This window comes from Notechis scutatus, chromosome 2 (assembly GCF_049901735.1).
Source record: "Notechis scutatus isolate UNSWTSFEM ecotype Mainland chromosome 2, rNotScu1.2, whole genome shotgun sequence".
Taxonomy (NCBI): domain Eukaryota; kingdom Metazoa; phylum Chordata; class Lepidosauria; order Squamata; family Elapidae; genus Notechis; species Notechis scutatus.
The window spans coordinates 170433954-170453766 of record NC_142010.1 but is presented as its reverse complement, the minus strand read 5'-3'; the positions used below and the strand labels follow the sequence as shown (position 1 = coordinate 170453766).

The following is a 19813-nucleotide window of genomic DNA, read 5'->3' as shown; positions in this document are numbered from 1 at the left end:
AGATCAGGGGTGTCCAACCTTGGCAACTTTAAGACTTGTGGACTTCAACTCCCAGAATTCCTCAGCCAGCTTTGCTGGCTGAGGAATTCTGGGAGTTGAAGTCCACAAGTCTTAAAGTTGCCAAGGTTGGACACCCCTGGTTTAGATGAATACATAGTTCTAGTGAATAGAAATAGAGTTCCCATCTCTCCTGAAGATTCATTATAGTATCTTTCTTTTTTAAAGCATCTCTTCCATATTGCAAACTATGTGTTAATTATTTAACTGGATGTGGCCTAATCAGTACTTGGAGAAGTTCATCTGCAAAGATTAGGCTGAGACAGGTTCAAAAACACATTGGCAGAGAGCAATAAATATTATTACCCCACCCCAAACCTACATTAATGTATTATTGATATCACCAGGAATCAGGCTCAGCTTAGCTTTTTAGGAGCTGCTTTAAGCAATTGAACTGGCACTGTCCAAAGACGTTTCCGTGATCTTGTGGCCAGCATGACATCATGCCACAGTGTGAAACATGGAACACTGTTATCTTCCCACCAAAGCAGTGGTACATGCTTTCAAACTGCTAGGTTGGCAGGAGAGAGGCAAATAACAGGAGCTCACTCCATCACACAATGATAGGACTCAAACCACCAGAGTATAGATCTTTTCCAGCACCTTTTAAGCCACCATGCCTCCCTTCAAAAGAGGTAGAAGTAAAATTACATATAGCATGAATTACAAACATGGGCCATATCTATTGTACTACTGTACTGCAGAAAAAAAATTGTGCTGTTAGTGAGAATAAATAACATCACATAACGTTCATATTTTTGCTTTATTTTCAAAGGCTTAATAGTGGTCATTTTTTTGTCCCAAATCAAATCCTTTTTTCATGTCAACCTCTCTCTCCAATGTTTGGAATAGTCTATTAAATACTTACTTAGTTCTTTGATGGTAAGACTGTTTTGGGCCCATTTTGGGCTGGCAGAGTGCTGCAGGAGGCCATGGAGGGTGAAAATGAGGTACAGGCGGTTGCACGTGGCCCATTTCAGCCACCAGAGGCACCACGGGACAGTCCCTTGCTATTTCCAGGCCGGCCCTGCAGGCTGGATTTAAGGACCCGGCAGGCTGCATCTGGCCCACAGGCCTTGAGTTTGACATCCCTGTGTCAAAGAAACAGCGGAAATCACTCCTAGACGGCTACAACTAGTGGAGTAAATTCTGCCAGAACACCTTTACCTTTTATCTCTTCTGAAGTTCAACTATTTCTAAATCGATTCCTTTTTGTTTTGTCTTTTCAAGTACAGTGGTAATTTCCATGCTGTCATCTGTATTACACAAATTTTTTTGAAAGCATCTATAAGCATTTTAGTGCAAAACTAACTCTTGGACTCGGCCTTCATTTCTATGTTTATCTCATCCTATGGCTAATCTTTTAGTTAAACAAATGAAAGAATATTTTCAGTTTGTCTCACAACAAATGAGACATTAAAGACACAGGGATGGATTAGATAATTATGTGCTACATTAGTAAATATGTTGCATTTCCAAGCCTGTATTGCTGAGACAGAATAAAAAGGATGGGTGTAGGTATTTTTTTCTGGTTTATGGAAAGAGTTAAATACAAGTACCGTAAGTATGTAGAACAAAATACTGGAGTAGCATTAAGAAATTCCCCCCTGCAGATGCTTTATTAACATTGTAAGATGAATTCAGAATAGTAAACTGGAGGTATCAAATGTGCTTCCTAGTTGAAGATTAGTAAATGAGGTTTGTGTAGTTTTGAAAAAATTGCTGAGAAATGGTCCTTGTAACCATTCATATATTAGGGTTTTCATATTGTGGTATACCCATTGTATTTCGTTCTTTTTCATTATTTTATTGTTCTATTCTTTTCTTTCTCTTTTCATTTTGTAAGAACTTGCCTCTTCTCGCCGCTCAAGAAAGTAGGACTCTTAAAACAATTGACATTTCAGAAGGAAACATTTATTGAAGAAAAGTGATAGCAAGACAAAGAAAGCAGGATCTGAAGATTCCCGCGCAATTCCGTTAGATTAAAATAGTTAGAGACCCCTCCCCTCAGCCTGATGTCAAATAAGCCAGTCCACAGGTACAAAGATGTTTTGATAATTGCAGGCTGAGAAGGTGATAAGCAGCTGTTCTCAGGCACTGCTTGCTGGAGGTTCTGGAGCTGAGACAAAACAGATGGCCCTCCCCCTCGTTTCCAGGAAGGTAAATTAAAGCACAGGATAGACACCAGGAAGAAAGTTATAAACTGAGGAACGCCTCCAGGCCCCCTCCCCACCAGAATGGCAGCATCCAAATAAAGATCCATGGGACCTGACACATTTCTTCTTTTTTATTGTTGTTAAGCCACCCAGAATAGCCCCATGGTGAGATAGGCAGCAAATAAATTTAATATATCGGGTCATACTATTTCTTCCATAGTCATGGCTGTGTTAATATGCAAGAGGAAACCTAAGAAGCTCAAAAGCAATTCACCATCCCTGTGTCTTAACTGAAACTGTATTTTATCTTTGTCAGACAAAAAAGATACTAACAACCATTAATTGTCATTCAAAAAATATTACCTCCAGAAATATTGATTTAATATTTATTGAAATGGCACAATGGTGGGATTGAAATTTTTTTACTGCCAGTTCTGTGGGCGTGACTTGGTGGGCATGGCAGGGAAGGATACTATAAAATCTCCAGTCAGAGGTGGTATTTGCCAGTTCTCTGAATTACTCAAAATTTCCTCTACCCGTTCTCTAGAACTGGTCAGAACCTGCTGAATACCACCTCTGAAATGGCATTGTTTCACAAATCAATAGCAGAAGGATATGGAAAAACAGTATGTGACAAAGGCCAATTTTCTTCATACCAAGTTTGCTGTTGCTGATAACTATATGGAGAGCCTGCTATGGAACTGAAGTACTGGTACACTGGATAGGCCTGTGCAATATTAAAATTTTGTGATTCTCTAACACTAAAGTGACTAATAGTCTCTGTGTGAAACCTACTGGAATATGCAGTGTTCACTGTACATGCAGTTGCAGACACTGAGGTATTAAGTGGATATATTTCATGGGAATTTAATTCTTGATAAGTATGAGTTACTAAGTGGGAATTACTAGTTTGATACCATGAATAGTAAGGATAGACAGTCCCATAAATGTGCATTGATGTTCCCTCAAAATATTCATTTTGACTAATAGCAGACCATTCATCAGAATTTTGGATATTGTTACTGAAAGGTTCAGATTGGGAACTTTGCTGTTCCATGAATTTATTTAATTCTGTCACCATTGAGGATTCTGAGTTATATACGGGTGGGTATTTGGAAATTTCAGATTTTTCACTATTTGCACTATTGTCTGGGGATAAACTGATGTCCATGCTGCATTCAGACTCTACATTTGAATAATTTTGAAAACCACCCAATTTTAAATTTTGCTGTGCATTTTTTGTGGCCAGTACAAAATCACCTTCATCTAATTTTTCCACTGAGCTAATAGCTTCTTCAGGAGATCTCTGAACTTTCACTGGAGATACAGACATACATTTATTTACACCACTATAGGATGAAAAATATTCATCATGTTCCTTTGTATACTGACTGGTCTTTATTCCCTCTTTGACATTTTTTCGATCCTGCAAATTTTGCTGAATTGAAAATACATCTGCATTATTCAATTTCAGTTCTGAGGTATTTGGTGAAGCATGAATAAGTTCACAAGGATAAGCAGCTTTTAATTGTGAAAATATGATTGGTGTTCTCTCTGTCAAATTCCTATTGTTTCTATATTGGGTTTCCAGTGGAGTTTTTAACTGTTGTCCACCTCCTGAGGGTTTATACTTTCCATTGTTTCTGCAAAACAAACATCAGATAAATTTCCTACAGTTTTTGAAGTAATTTTTACAATATCAAAGGGGTGGAATGTTATAATATCCTTCACTGTAAAATCAGCTTCTCAATTCTCCAAATGTCCCAAATGCTATGAAGAAAAGAATTCAACACAACACATTAAAACAATAGGATTTTCTGGAATTCATCAAAACTGCTGTCCTTATATTTATGAACCCAGAATGAGGTATTGATGTAGTGAAGATCAGGCCTATATAAATAGCTTTTTAAATTTTGATTATAAATATCAAGGTCTAAGACTCATACATGTTAAGCATAATCAGCACAGACTTATTCTTTGCTGTAAGCATGTGTACATAGCGTACATGAAATTCCATTCTAAGAGGTCTTTCAATTATTACATTCATAACTCATATTCTGAAGACCCCTTCATATCATATGAAAATAGAAACATGATTTTTAAAGAAAAAAAATAAAGTTAAAATAGTAAAAACAATCTAAAATATTGTCTAAAAGTTAAGGACAATACTTCATCAACTTTAAAAATATTTCGACTAGCTGTTCTGTAATCCTTCTCAAAGACCATTGCTTTTTCATGTAGGTGTACACAAAGTAAATAATATGGGAGCAAAAATAATGTGAAGATTTTGTTTAAAGTGTAGTATACCAGTTTTTCTTCTAGTTCAGATTGGAGAACACAAAATAGCTGTGGTGTATAGACAAGGCATCTTGAACAAAGGATTTTAAGAAATTAAACTTAATGAGTTACAAAATCTAAAGCATATTTTCTTTCATGATCTTAAACTGACTACCGTATTTGCCGGCGTATAAGACGACTGGGCGTATAAGACGAGCCCCCAACATTTCCACTCAAAATATAGAGTTTGTTATATACTCGCCGTATAAGACGACACCCCCACTTGGAGGCATGTTTTCAGGGCAAAAAGTCATACGCCGGCAAATACGGTAAGTTGTAACACTTGGGGTATTCTGGATATAATTCTTGATTGACACTCCGCCCTTTCCCCCAAACTTACAAAGCCACCAAAATGCTTTAGAGAGGCAGCTTCGCCTTTCTCAGGCTGGCACTCAATTCCTCTCCCTTTCTTTGCGATCTGCTTTTTTCAGGGGAAAATAAATAAATAAAAATAAAACTGGACGAAAAACAGTCGAGTTGTTTCTTAATATCTTTCCACCTCCCCAACCAATTTGTCTCCAAGGGTGCACCACACTGATTGCGACATTAATTATTTCAGAGAGAGAGGTGGGGGGAGAAATCTTTGCTTCCTACTGTGGCTTTTTCCTGCGCATCGTTTTTTCCCTTGGCTTTGTGGTTGTTACTTCTTACAGGAGGGATAATGAAATACCCACGCTGGGAGAAAGCAGAAAGGATGTCTATTTTCCTGCTCACTAACTTTCCAGAAAGCGTCGAGTTCCTACCCCGAGACTTGCCAAAAGTCCAGTTCATTCATTTGCTACCTTTCTCCAATGAGATCCAGATCTGTTTCCACAACGCGCTTAGGATCTTATCTTATTATCTTATTATTATCTTATTAGCCTTGCTCGGTCCGTCCAAGAGAGAAGAAGGCAGACGGTTTTGCGCTCAGGGGAGAAAGGAAAGAGCCTCTCGCTCACGCTGCACACTGCCCCCTCCACCCCAGCAACGCTTAGGGAAAAGAGTTACACAAGCATCCTTTCCAGAAGTGAATGGGGGAGGATTCGGAGCAAAGGCTGAAACCGGGAAGAGAAAAATTCCCAAAGAAAATCACACGAGCAGCATCCCATTCCTGGGAGAAAAACAAAAAAACAAAAACAAAAACACGAACTCTTCCCGAAGCACAAAAAGGATGGCGCTTTCTCAGCTTTGAGCTGCGTGCTGCTCTCCCACCCTCCACTCGTCCCCACGTGCGGCGAAGTTTCTGCCACTGGGTGGGGGGTGGAGGGGATGGAAGGAGGTGAGGGATGGGGGCAAAGCCTGGAGCCTGCCTGTCCGCCGCACGAGCGGAGTGGGTGGGTGGTGGGTGGGTGGGGAGGAGGAGGAAGAGAGACTCGGCTGGGCCTGAAGGGCTTCGCAAGTTGCGGAGCTCCGCCCCGTCGCTCTTGCACCGAGTGACAACAACGTATTTGCCGGCATATAAGCGACCTTTGTTATATACTCGCCGTATAAGACGACCCCCCACTTGGAGGCATGTTTTTCAGGGCAAAAAAGTCGTCTTATACGCCGCGCAAATACGGTATATACTCACTTTGTTTTATGGTTTGCTGAATAAATTGCAATTGGCTGAAATTGTACAAGTTAAGTCAAAGCAAAATAAGCTATATAATGTTTTAATGTTGTATAAATTTAATTTTAAATACTAGTCCACTAGTATTTAACTATATCATAAACGGGGCCTGTTTTCACTGGCAGAGTGCTGCAGGAGGGTGTTGCGGCCAAAACTGGGGCCCAGGGGGCCACATACCCCCCCAAGCTCCATTTTCGCTTGCAGAACAAACTAAAAACAAAACAAAAGGAGAAATGTTTCCCCTTTTGCATTTGAACATGCAAGAAGGGACAGGAAAGGAGAAAGGGAAAGAGGAAAGAAAAAGAAAAAGAAGGAAAGGTGGGAAGAGAGCAAATAAGGAAAAATAAGGAAAGAGGGGAAGGAAGAAGGAAGAATGAAGAGGGAAGGAAAAAGAAGGAAAGAAGGAAGATTATAATGAGAGTGGGGGAGGGTATGAGGGAAGTCTTGCCTTAGCACTTGGCCACCACAGGTGCCCCCGACACAAGTGACGTCAAGCTGGCCACGCCCACCCTAGCCCACCAAGTTCAAACACAATCCTGATGCGGCCCTCAATGAAATCGAGTTTAACACCCCTGCTCTAGAGTGTTAAGTCTTCAAGAAAAATCAAGAAAGTCCAGTTGCCGTTTTGAAAACACGTTTGGGACAACCATGACTAGGATGTCTGAGAACGTCCCTAGACATTAATGCCTTGACAGCAACCAAGCATTGCCTACACATTTTTAGGATTAGGTTCAATTTATTTTATAACTATTTTTCTAATACATCACTGCTTCCAGGTAATGATTTAATTTGCACATTACTTCTCCAGAAGCTCCTGAGAAAGGGAAATGAAGGATACCGATTACTGATACCATAATCCAAATTTGTAGCTACATTCCAGAGGCTTCATCTAGGTTTGATAAAGGAGACAAAATAGAACCATGGAGGATTTCAAAAAGCCCAACCATAAGCATGGTCAATCTAGACTTAGGGTGTTGTTTCTTATGGTAAAACACAAATTTTAATGGATATTGCTCAGGGATATCAGCACTATGGTTGATGTCAGTGAACACCACAACGTTAAACGAATTACAGGTTGATTTTCTCCAGTGTAAGCCATTAACAAGAGTATTGAAGATAATTTTAACTCTAGAACTGGTTTTGAAACTAGATTGAAAGGGAATCATAAATACAGCAAAGTTTGCTGTTAGCCACATGCTTAAACATGTAACCCAAAAATAAAGGATATTTAAGGTTACATAATAATAATATAATTTGGGGGGGGAACCTAAATTGGAGTTTTAAAATAAAGATCTACTTGCTTATGTTTTAAATGGTGCGATGTCTTAACATAGAAGGTTAGTAACCTCTCTTTATTTTCTCCTCCAGCCATCTGGCATCAATCAAACTGGAAATTTTTATTCCCATGCAAATGTGGGAGAGAGAAGGAAATAAAAAGGCTGCAGCAGGAAGAAAAACTTCAGTATTGTCCAAGCACATTTTTGAACAGAAGTTTAAAAGTGAAATAATAAAAGACAAATGCAGGTTTTTTTTTTGTATTAAATCAATATTTATACTTATGTATACCTCACATTTCTGTTGACTTCTTTTTCATCTATCTTGGTAGTTGTCTTCAATGAAGCAGCTACCTAAGAGGTTAAAAATAGTAATATAAACTGAATTAAATATGTTACGTGTTTTTGTTTTCTTTACCAATGCTCTGCATATGCTTATTTATGTTGCAAACAAAGTTTGTAGCTTTCATTTTTCCTGGTTGCAATAATGCATTTTCACAGCAATTAACAAGTTTTTTTTTTAACATAAAAGCTGTAATAATTGGAGATATTGTGTGATTAAGGAAATTCTAAATTGTATCATGAGCAAAAGGAAGTGTTGATACAAAATTAATAGTAAAATAAAAAAAATATTCTAGGGCAAGGGTCTTCAAACTTGACAATTTTAAGACTTGTGGACTTCAACTCCCAGAATTCCTGAGCTAACATGACTGGAGGAGGAATTCTGGAAATTGAAGTCCACAAGTCTTAAAGCTGTCAAATTTGAAGACCCCTGCTCTAGGGTCTCACCTTTGGGAAACATATTCAGGGTTAGAAATGGATGTTAACAAATGTCTGTATAGAATATTGGCAGGACAATTAAGAAAATTGTGCATATGCTGCATATGGATGCAAATAGAGCCAATAAAAGATAGTGGAAATGAATTATGACAAGAAACCTATGTAACTGAAAATAAAGCTACAATGCTTTTCACTTCACAGAGAATGCTGGGAGCCATTCTTAGTATGGTAATTGTAGGTCTAATTACGTCAAAGTAAAGAAATCTAAATAACTTATTTCAAGGAATGTATAGAATTGTTGAGAAAAAAAGGAACAATCAACCTTTTTCAATGTAGCTGAATTCCAAAATTGCCATTCTGAAAATTATGGGTATAGCTTGATGCCTCTGGAACAAATATTCTCAAAGACAGAACTAAGAAAGGATTTCTTAGAATCTCAAGAAAGACAGTATTCTCAAGTTATGGCAAGGATTTAGGTAAGGTGTGTAGAAATAAGGTTTACTTGTACAGTGTATACTTTAAAATATTTAAAATTTCTGTTAAGCAGAAATAATGAATAACAAAAACAATCCTATTTTTCCATCCAGTGTATCTAGTATAAGCTTAAATATCTGAAACTTGTCCATCTCTGTTTTAGAGAATCATTTTTTTCGCTTCACTGACTTCACTGCTCCAATTCAAAAAAATTAGGCATTATCACTGAAGTCAACAGTGATTTGGAATACTGTATGGATAATAGGACAATCTTTGCAATAATCAGATACTTATTAGCCATGATATGATACTCTGGGGATCTTAACTACAGTTCGCTTTGGTATAGTTAGAACTTTTATACAGAACTAATATTTTAAGTTTCATTGTCTAACTTCTTGTTTTACCTGGATATTTTATTTATTTATATCCTGCCATTATTTTCACAAATAATTTAAGGCAGTAAGCATATCCAACACACCTTCCTCTTCCTATTTTCCCCGTAACAATAACCTATGAGGTAGCTTGGGCTGAGAATGACTGGCCCAAAGTTACCCAGCTGGCTTTCATGCCTAAAGTGAGACTTGAACTCATGGTCTCCCATTTTCTAGACTAGTGCCTTAACCACTATGCTGATTCTTGGTTCAGATTTGCTTATTTTATCTGTTTTTAGAGAATGCAAATTATTTTAATTACATCATGAGTTACATGGAAATCTCAGTATGGGACAGATGAGGCCAAAGGATTGAAAGGCAAGATATAACAACAGAAACTAATACCGTAATATTCCATCATTAGTTACATATTTTTATTTCCTTTGCAACAAAATCCACATTAACTGAAATGATTAAAAAAAAACACACCAGACTTGTATTTACTCTTTGTAACAATCTTCCTGGAACTTCTTATTAACAAAGCAGTTTACTGGCAAAATATACATGGATTAGAAAGTGTCCTGAATATACTTATAGTAACTCTTATGTTTTTTTTTTAAATACAAAGAATAGCATTCCTGAAAAAGCAGCAGTTGCAGATAAGGGAATACTGAGTTTATGCAATCTAATTATAAGTGCTCAAGCATTCCAATAAAGCAGTTTACAAGGAACAAGGAGAACAGGTTTTCCACAATTTTCTTTCATAGCTCGCTATCTTGAAAAGTCATGAGTATTGAAAGGATGGGGCTGATTCAATCTTTTTCCACGTCAGATGCAACTGCTAGAGTGATGTAGTTATGTCTCCATTTCTAATGACAAGCAGTTGCTCTGTCAATACCTGCGGGACTTTCTTTCCATTTCTTTCTCTGCCGTAAAACAAGATCTAGGGCCCTGGAGAAGAAAGTTGGAAGGAAGTGCTGTGATGTGCATCCCCAAACATTCTGGGAATTGTTGATTTCAATCTGTGTATCATTAATCATACAATGGATTAATTCTAGTCTAAAAGTATGCTAGTAATTATTAAAGCAAACTTTTGAGACTTAAAACATTTTACTTTTGCAAAATGGCATGAAAAATCATCTGGCGTTTTAAAATCAAATCCATATATACAGGTAGTCCTCAACCTACAATCACAATTGAGCCCAAAATTTCTATTGTTTAAGGAGACAGTTGTTAAGTGAGTTTTGCCCCATTTTACAACCTTTCTTGCCACAGCTGTTAAGTGAATCACTGCAGTTATTAAGTCAGTTGTTAAGAGAATTTGGCTTCCCCATTGACTTGGCTTGTTGGAAGGTTGCACAAGGTGATCACCTGGTCCTAGAACACTGCAACTGACAAATACGAATCGGTTGCCAATTTTTGATCACGTGACCATGGGGATGCTACAATGCCATAAGTCACTTTTTTTTAGTGCTGTTGTAACTTTAACTGATCACTAAATGAACTGTTATAAGTTGAGGACTAACTGTACTATTCCATTTATGAAACTTTGATATTGTAAAGCACAGTTTTCCTTGTTTAGTCTTTTTATCTTAATGCAAATAATGTGCTGTGCTTGGTACATTACTTTTAAGTTCAAGAATGGAATTATGTACACAGCAAGAATTGGCAAGGAAAGTAAATCAGAATCACCCAAATGTTTCTATGTGCGTATTTTTCATTATTTATTATATTTATAGGCCTCCTTACTCCCAAATAACAGATCAAACTAAAACTAAAGTGATACAATTACAATAAAAATTATATTTTTTGTCCTTCCAAAAAAGGCCATTTTTTCACTTTGTATATAAAATAGTTTTGAATGTGTGTGTACATGCACACACACATACAGAAACTGGTGTTTGGTATTAAGGACAAAGCAGAGTTTCCATTATTTCCTATGATCTTAATCCACCCATTTAGGATTTAAATAAGGGAAAATATTGTACATCCAAATCAGGGTGGATTTGATTTAAATCAAGTCAATTTAAATCACAATTTAAAATCATGATTTAAATCACTAGTATAAAGGTTTGATTTAAATCAACTCCATTTAAATCATAATTTTAAGAGCAACTGTCATCTCTGTTCCACAACGGCTTCTCCTCTGACCTGCTGTTGACTCATCAACAGTCCCATTCACTTTAATGGGACGGCTGATGATGCGGCAGAAACACAACTAAGTGAGGGACGTGGTGGGCAGCAGGTGAGTGGATGCCTATTAACAGGCGCTGCCATGATGGATCTGAAATGACTGGTGTTTTTTAAATGTAAGGACTCATTCTTGTTGGTATCTAGCATCTTTAATATTATTACTTGCAGACAAAATGGTTTCCTATTTAGCTTGCAGATTCATTGAATGGGTTTACCAAAAATGTAAATATTGCAGAATAAACAGCCTCATGTTATATAACTAAGTTCCATTTCATGCTGAATAAACTAAATTATTAATGTATCTTAAATAGAAAACTATCTTTAGATAGATTTCTATTCCAAAAGCAAAAAAATTTTTTAAAAAAAAAACCTTATTTTTTAAAAAAATCACCGATTTTAATCCACCCTGATCTAAATTATATCCGAAAATTGTCAAATACAATAATATGTAGGATAGCAAAGTACAATCTCATTGCTCTTGAAAATGTATCATCTATCATTTACATAATACATGATTTAAGTTCACGTATCATGTTCCGTAAGCCGCCCAGAGTTGCCCTATGGGGGAAATGGGTGACATGTAAATTTAATAAATAAATAAATGAATATACAAAGCACTATTTAGATGACCTTACCTTTTTCTTTTTGTTATGTGAGACATCATTTTTTCCTTCCGATGGGCAGGGCTCATCTTCTAAAGTTACATTAAATGATCTTTTGTGTAGGATTTGGGAAGCCTGAAGATTTTGGCCACCGTGATCCAACTGTGGTCCCACAAGCTGCCGTTTCAACCGACAAGTTTTTCTCCAGTTTTTAAGCATTTGATGTATAACAACAGGAAGAGGTGACTTCCCCTGTTCGGAACAGATAAACTTCATATGCGCAATGGTTTTCATCACCTTCATAATGTGAGCCATTTTTCCTACGTCTTTCTTTTTGGACAACATCAATTTTTCAAGAAGTAAAGAAAACTGGTTATAGTTAAGGTCTAATTCAGAAACTGTACTTCCATAATTTAAACCCATAGCATGTGGCTCCAAGTCTACACACATGGAGACAGGCGACTTAGATGTTCCTAACATTTTCCTTGTTTCTGAAAGTTCTGCAAGTTCTCTTGTGAAAAGATGAAGCGCATATGAGCAATTTAAGGTTTCTGTATAGTCATAAATAAAGCTCATCTCCTCCTGAAGTTCAAATATGGAAGCCTCCACAGTTTCTAAAAGCTTATCTTTCCGATAAGACAGGAAAGCCATTTTTTCTTGGCACTGGAAAAGTTCAGGTAGAAGTGATAAATCAAACCATAGTAAACTACGAAATCGCGGATTATCTCCTTGTTTTGCTATTGAGTTTTTCAGAAAAAAAATAGTTTCATATATCATTGTCAATTCAGTATATATTTCGATAGCTTCCGGCTTCAGAATGACAGGATTAATTCCTCCATCCTTCATGAAGTTCAATATATTTTCTTGGGTTATCAGTATGGTTACATCCTCTTCTTGTAAAATCTGAAAACACTTTTTCAGAATTTCCATGTGCACTGTACATTTGCCCATGAGCTCTTGCAGTCTTTCAATATCGGCAGACTGTGCTTCATCCAAGATTTCACTTATATTGCAAGTATCTTGTAAAGTTACAGCCTTTTCAATGAAGCAATTTGCATTTTGTCGAGAGCAAACAGCTTTATCGTTACAAGAGTCTTCTTTACATTCTTCAGTATTTCCTCCAAAAGTTCTATTATTATCGTTTCCACATCCAGAATCTTCCATCATACGCTCATAAATATCAAAGAGCTTAACCACAGCAATTTCATATATTTGGAGGACTTCTTTCCCATCCTTTGAATTGTTATTTAAAGATATATTTCTTTCTGGCCATGCAAGTTTTTTAGCAGCGTCAAAAAATATATGTTCCAGACCAAATAATGAAGTTTTAAGATTAAACTCTTCATTGGTACAAGTCTTCACAAATTCTCTTTTTTTACCAATAATCTCAATAATAATCCAGAGATGATTATCTTTTTCAGCACTCAAATTCATGCCCGGAAGGCTTTTAGATATATTTATTAAATCCATTGTATTTTTTCTTGAATTTTCTAGGTCTTCAATAGAATCTCCAAAGTTAGCTCCACAAGTAAAAGGCACAGATAAAAAAAAATCAGATAAATTGGTATTCTGTTTCATTATTGATTCACATTCCTCTATTTCTCGCCTTAATTTCAACAAGCAATAATAAGAATTATTCTCAGAGATAGTGTTTTCAAAAGCTTCCATTAACTGCTTGTGGTAGATTTGTAATTCATTAAGGGCATTGTATTTTAATCTCATCTGAAAAGCAGGATATAAATTTGATTGCTGTTGATAACCTGAATGCCCACCAAACAATTCACTATGCAGTGAATCATCATACCAAAGCAAACTTCGAAAAGTTGGTTCACCTTTTAAAAATCTTTTCTTATTCTTGATAAACTCCATTGTTTCCATTATAATTTGCAGCTCAACTAATGCTTCTATAGCACAAGGTTTTAATTTCTGACTCACCTGCTTATTTCCATTAGAGCTTCCAAGTATTTCCCTAGAAATCAGAGCATGCTCAAAAGAACAACCTTGCTTTTTTTCAAAAGCTGTAATGAACCAAGGAAGAGCACTTTTACAATATGAAACCTGTTCGTGCAGTATATTCAGAGATGAAGTTTTATCTGCCTTTTGTAAGATCTCTGATATTTTAGAGCTGAAATCACAGGAGTCTGGACCAATTCCTATTTTGGAAAGTTTGATGTGATTGCTGAAATCACTGCAATGATTAGAAGAGGTGCTTGAAAAATAGTGTTCATTTTGCTTGGCCTCAGTGCTAGTGAAGGGTTTGTTTGTTTTATCAGGCATGTTATGATAAACTGCAGTTAGTGGAGAATTAAAATGAAGCTGGTCACAGTTATCAGTATTGCCTGAGGAAGTCTGTGTGCATGTAGATTCCCTAAGTATGATATGATTTATTTGTTTCAAGTTTTTTTGCCTTAAATCTAGGTTATTTAATGACTTCAGAGGAGTGCCATAGATTATATCTAGTTTTTCAGTTGCAGAGTCAGTCATGGTTTCTGGTAGTTCTCTTTCCTTTATATTTTCCTCTTCAGGTTTCTGTAATACACAACGGTGAGATGATTGGCACAAATTATTATCTTCAAAAGATGTAGGAGATAGCAGATCACCACAAGATGGTATTCTGTTAGTACTTCTTTGGTGTTCAACTGACTTACTCAATGATTTACAATGCCTATTCTCTGCAGTATACAATTCCTGTTCAGTTGTTTTACTAAATGTATTAAGGCAGGAAGAAGAGTTAAATTGATTTCCATCTGTTTTGCTTCTACAGCTGTTCGTGCCAGAATACAAAGTGTGCTTGTTTTCCATGGCTGTAACTACCTTCCCTTGATTCTTTTTTTGCGTATTTCCAAAAAGTCCTTTCCCAGCAAATCTCTTCTTGTTGCATATGATAGGCTTAGAGCTAAGTGGCTCTATGCTTTTAATTTCTGTAGTATCTAAGATAATTTTTTCAGAGACTGTTTTTATTGCTTTATTTTTCGTACAATCGCTGCTAAAAGATATATCTGTACTGCAATCTAATGTTTCAAAAGCATCTAACACTAAGACACCATTCGGTAAGATGCTTTTTGCTTTCGAGAATACACTGTCTGGAGATTTTCTTCCAACTTTTGTCACTGTTTTTAAACTCTGAACACTCTTCCGAGCTTTTCTTAGGTGAAACATCGCACCAATTATTTTTTGAGATGGGCATTGGGTTTTGTTTAGCAAGGCTTCAGTGTTGTCAAGGGCACTTAAAATATTCTTAATATGTTTTTCAGGCTGCTTGGTATTTTTTAACTGTCCCTTGGATAGTGAAGAAATCTGGGGTGAAGACTGGATGCTGAGTTCTTTCTTTTTGCGATACTGTTTGGAATTTTGCTGTTCCTTTTTGTATTTTTTCTTTCCCCCCCCTCTTGACCACTTAATACATTTTTGGGGTGCTGAAGATTTAGTTGTACATTTTTCCATTTTAGTTTCTAATTTTGACTGGACTATATTGGTTACTGTAATTTGTAAATCAGGGAATGGAAATGTATTCAATAACTGAGTTCCTCTTTCCTTCCCACATTTTTCCCTATATAAAGAATTATCTTTATTCTCCTTCAAAGTTGGATTTTTTGAAAGATTTACGTTCAAGCCAGGTTTTCCAAACATATTATCCCAATCTAAACGTGCTTGTAAATAATAATAGACATTCTCTTCACTAATATTTCCATGATTATGTGGCTTGTGCCACCCTGAGAGACCATTCTTACACTCTTGTACATTTTCAATCTCACCACACATGTCTAAGCTGTGGATGTTATCACTTTTCATCTCTAAATCTTGCCCAAATATTTCGGGAACTTGACTACAAAAGCTATCAGAACTGACATTTGAAGATGTATTTTCAGACTGCTTGATTTCCATATTTTCTATACTCCCCAAACATTTAGGAACTGATGTGAGTAACACTGTATGATTTATTTTCTTGTGATCTGTCAAGTCATTTTCAGTAGGCAATGTTTTCAATTCTTTAAACTTCCCTTTGCAATGTTCTATGTTTGTTAGCTCTGTTTCTATTAACGTGCTTCTTTGAAGATTCAAATTAAAAACTAAATCTGTGCTTTCTAAATCTAAAGTATCTGAATTTTTTAATGCTTCTGTATAATTGTTCATATTATCTCCCAGTTTCTTCAAAACCTTCTTATCAAATTCTTGCTTTTTGCTTGATGAGCTTTCTGTTGCATTTTTAAATGAAGTTTCTGTTGCAGATTTATACTTTTTGCCTTCTAGTCCACATGGAACCTTCTCCTTTAATTGGTTTACATGTATTTCATTAAAGCATGTTTCCCCTGTGTTGCTTGTTTCACGGTTTTTTTGTCCTTCAGTAAATAAGGAAATACATATCCTATCCTCAAAATTATTTCTGTTTAACAATTCTGGCTTGGAAAGACATATACTTTTTTCACTGAGACCTCTTATAATAGCATCAGTTAGACAGGTATCAGAAGGATGGTACCCGAGGCTGTCTACATTGCCAATTCTTTTGGAAGATTTTTCTTTGATATTGTTTATTGTATAATCATTATCTAGGGATTTTTTTGCTTTTTCAGATGCTGAATATATTTGCTTATCTTTTTGATTGCTTTCAGCCATGTTGGAGTTTTTAGATTTTAGATTTAAAATTTTCAGAGTTTGAAGCTTATTTTGTTCAAAATTCTCCGATGTGATTTCATCTGAAGGCCATTCAGAAGCATACATTTTTTTACAGCAGGAAGACCGAAAATTATTACCACAATGCTCTGCTTTTGATGAAGTACAATTATTTGTAGCGCATTTGGTGTCAAATTGAATAGAATGCTCTATTTCAGAAGAAAAAATAGCATCCCCTTGAAACTGGCTACCCATTTCTCCTTGATTGTGCTTCTTGTCTTTGCTAGATGTTATATTGTCAGGGCTTGGTTTGCATGTGCTTATACTTGTGTCATTATAAAAAGGTGGTTTCATAATAAGTTCTTCATTTTGCTTTACCACATTCTGTTCTCTTCTTGTTAATCTTGGATCTTTAATTAACCTTGAAGTAGTTACAGTACTTGAACCAACTTCCCAATTAGAAAAATCTTCCAGATTTATTTTTAAACTAGTGTTCTTATCATCCCCCACAGGTTCACCTCTGATACCTATGCTGGCTTCCATACCAGATTTACATGGAATATTTGCTTTCGTTTGTGTTAAATCCCATCTTGTAGCTAGCTTGTGTTTCTTTTTTTCACAATGAATTTTGTCTTCAGAATCATTCCAGTTCTGTATGCTTTTAGAAAAAGAAGAAACTTCTCCAGATACACACATTTCTAATGGTTTTCTGAAATGTTCGTAGATGAGTTGGCTTTTACCTATCCTTGTCACCCGTGTACAATTTTCCAAAGGGATAACTCCGCCTGTTAATGAACGAGAGATATGATTTTTGAGGATTATAATATTTTATCTAAGGGAGTAAAAACATATTTTAACCACATAGATAGTTATCTCTGACTCCTTGATTGGTGATGTGCTAATGCAGTCTTTGTAACCATTCACCAAGTTTTTACAATGGTTAAAATGCCCAGGAATATTCTAACTGCTAAAAGCCAATGTAACTTTAGGAAGCAAACGTATTTCTGATTCTTAAGTTTCAGTAAACAGTTATTCTAAGGGGGAAATTTTCCACAAACTCAGTTTGGCTTGCAAACAATTTTATACAAATCCAAGGATAGAACAAGTTGTATTATCAAAACATGAAGACTGACCAGTAGGATTTTAAAAACTTAAAGAGGCATAGCAAATTTCTGTAGCAGCATTTACTGTAGAATTGCTATGTTGACATGCTTGAGTAATAATAATTTTGTATTTGCCTATTAATTATTTCTTGCTATTTTTCTGTTTTTCCAAAGGGCAGTGACATAAGGAGGCAAATCTATCAATATTTTCTGAACATAACATTAAAAACTCTGGCCACTTCCAGCCAAGAGTTTATTACAGAATGACTCTCGAAATCTTATTAGAGTGGAAGCTTCTATTTGAAGTCTTTTTATGCTCTCTCAACATTTCTCACATCTTTTTCCTTCCATCAAAAATCTATCCGGTTGAGAAAAACATAGCAGCACTGTACCTTTTCAATGGTAGCAAATGGCCATTGAAAATTTATTTTAGAAAGTCTTTTAAAAAAGCCTGATCTTGTGCTGAGGGCTCAGAATGGTCTGATTAAGGATTAAAAAAAAAAAAAAGGAATAGTAGTTCTGAAGGCAGCATTGAGAAGCCAGATGGGGGTTTGGGATCTCAATGCAATACTTTAGCTAAACCTGTCCCTTGAGGATCTATTTCCTTCCACTTATATAGCCTCTAGCCTCTACATTATACTCCCCTTTTTTGCTGGCCAGGTTGTGCCATCCATTAACAAAAATGCAACACCTGGTTGTCCAGTACCAAACTAGCACCAATCTTAGTTTCAAGTACAATTGCAAAAAATACATTTTTAATACTTTGACTGGATTTACACATCCGACTAAGCCATAATTATCTGTGGGGGAAGAAGATATGGGGACAAAAGATATCATTTGCCTTATCACATCACTTTGCACACGATGCAAATGACTTAATGTTGCCTTGATATATGTAAGTTACTCATCTCGTGTCAGACTGTGAGATGGGTGGCAAATAAATTTAATAATAAATTTAATGTTATATTATCGTGGCTTGTACTGAATGCCTATGCCTAAAACCATAGTTTAATAAACTATAACTGGCTGAGCTCATATGAAGAAAATAAACTAAAATTCAAACAAATCACAACTATGTGAATCCAACTGCTGCTTTTTAATATTAAGATGGGAGAAAAAGAGTGCAGGTTTTTCTGAAACCTATGAATGAACAATTTCAACAGCACTGTAGTGAGGAAGGAATATTTCAATCTGAAAAGAGAAATTTGGTAGCCAGAAATTACAACTCAGAAAGACTTAAATGAAATTTAAAGCAATCTTTGCACATTTCATTTGTGTAAACCTATACCTCTTTTTGCATTGTTATGCAGATATAAAACTATAAGAAATAAAAAATGTTTTATTAAATTGTATCCAGTTGTATTTTTGGTTGATTATCACTGAAGATAACTAACCTCTGGAAAAATCAGAAACAAATGAGCAGAAAGGAAAAAGGAAGAGAGGAATAGGAATGTGAGAGAAAACAGCTGTTTTTAAAGGCCATGTATGTCTATATTCAGAATTCAAATCAACTGAGTACAGTAGGCCCTGCTTACATGTAAATATACAAAGAAATACAATTCAAAGAAATCAAGGAGGCAAAAATAACAGAATGATCCCCAGCTCCAAATTACAAAAAAAGCTGTTACCTTGCTGGCAGGAAGAAAGATGAGACAAGGGTAGAGAAGCAGGAAAGTAGTGAAAAAGCAGACTGGGCTGCAGCAAGTGAGAATAACTAGACAATGTGATGGACAGAAGATTTTGGAAACTTTGCTGGTGACCTTATTTATACACATTATGTTAAAACATATGTTGATTTGTTTAGTTTTGGAGTTGTAGCTTAAGACTCAACTACTATTACCAAGTTTATTTTTAAGCCATGACTAAAAAAACCACAGCTGAGTGGATATGTGAATCCAACCTATAAATAATGAAGACACACACCAAAAGACAATCAAAAATGTGCTGTAAAAATCTATATGACCAGTAGATGGCAACAAAGTGTTCCAAATACATGTCTCTTTGCTTTAAATCTACTGCAGTGTTTTGTCAACCTTGGCAACTTTAAGATGTGTGGACTTCAATTTCCAGAATTCCCCAGCTAGCAAGAAGTCTACACAAAGTTATCAAGTTTTATTAAATACTGATCTAGTGTTTTTCCATTCCAGTTTTGGGAGTCCTAGCTATGAAGTTAAATGCAGAAGCTAAGAAGAAGACATGAATACAATAAAATTAACATAAAAGCGCAAGAAAGCTTACCAGTGTGCTTGGGTAATCTTTTAAGTTTA

At 35.9% G+C, this 19813-nt stretch overlaps 1 protein-coding gene across 6 annotated transcripts in view; it reads right to left on the bottom strand.

Moving 5' to 3' along the window:
* Window positions 1–1949: 1949 nt before the first annotated feature.
* The window catches only part of TEX15 (testis expressed 15, meiosis and synapsis associated), a 40096-nt gene continuing 22232 nt past the window's right edge, over window positions 1950–19813 (bottom strand). The window contains exons 6-11 of one of the 6 annotated variants that reach the window (XR_015747963.1): window positions 19785–19813; window positions 11866–17228; window positions 7705–7766; window positions 6977–7027; window positions 6100–6134; window positions 3771–3856 (exon numbers count right to left, since the gene is read on the bottom strand). The exon at window positions 19785–19813 is cut by the window's right edge and continues 134 nt beyond it. Coding sequence is in view for 3 of the 6 variants with exons in the window: in XM_026672876.2 (XP_026528661.2) it covers window positions 2806–3856; window positions 7705–7766; window positions 11866–17228; window positions 19785–19813 (6505 nt within the window). In the remaining 3 variants the exon portion in view is untranslated. The other 5 variants (XR_015747964.1, XR_015747962.1, XM_087957371.1 and 2 more) reach the window with 5 other exon arrangements.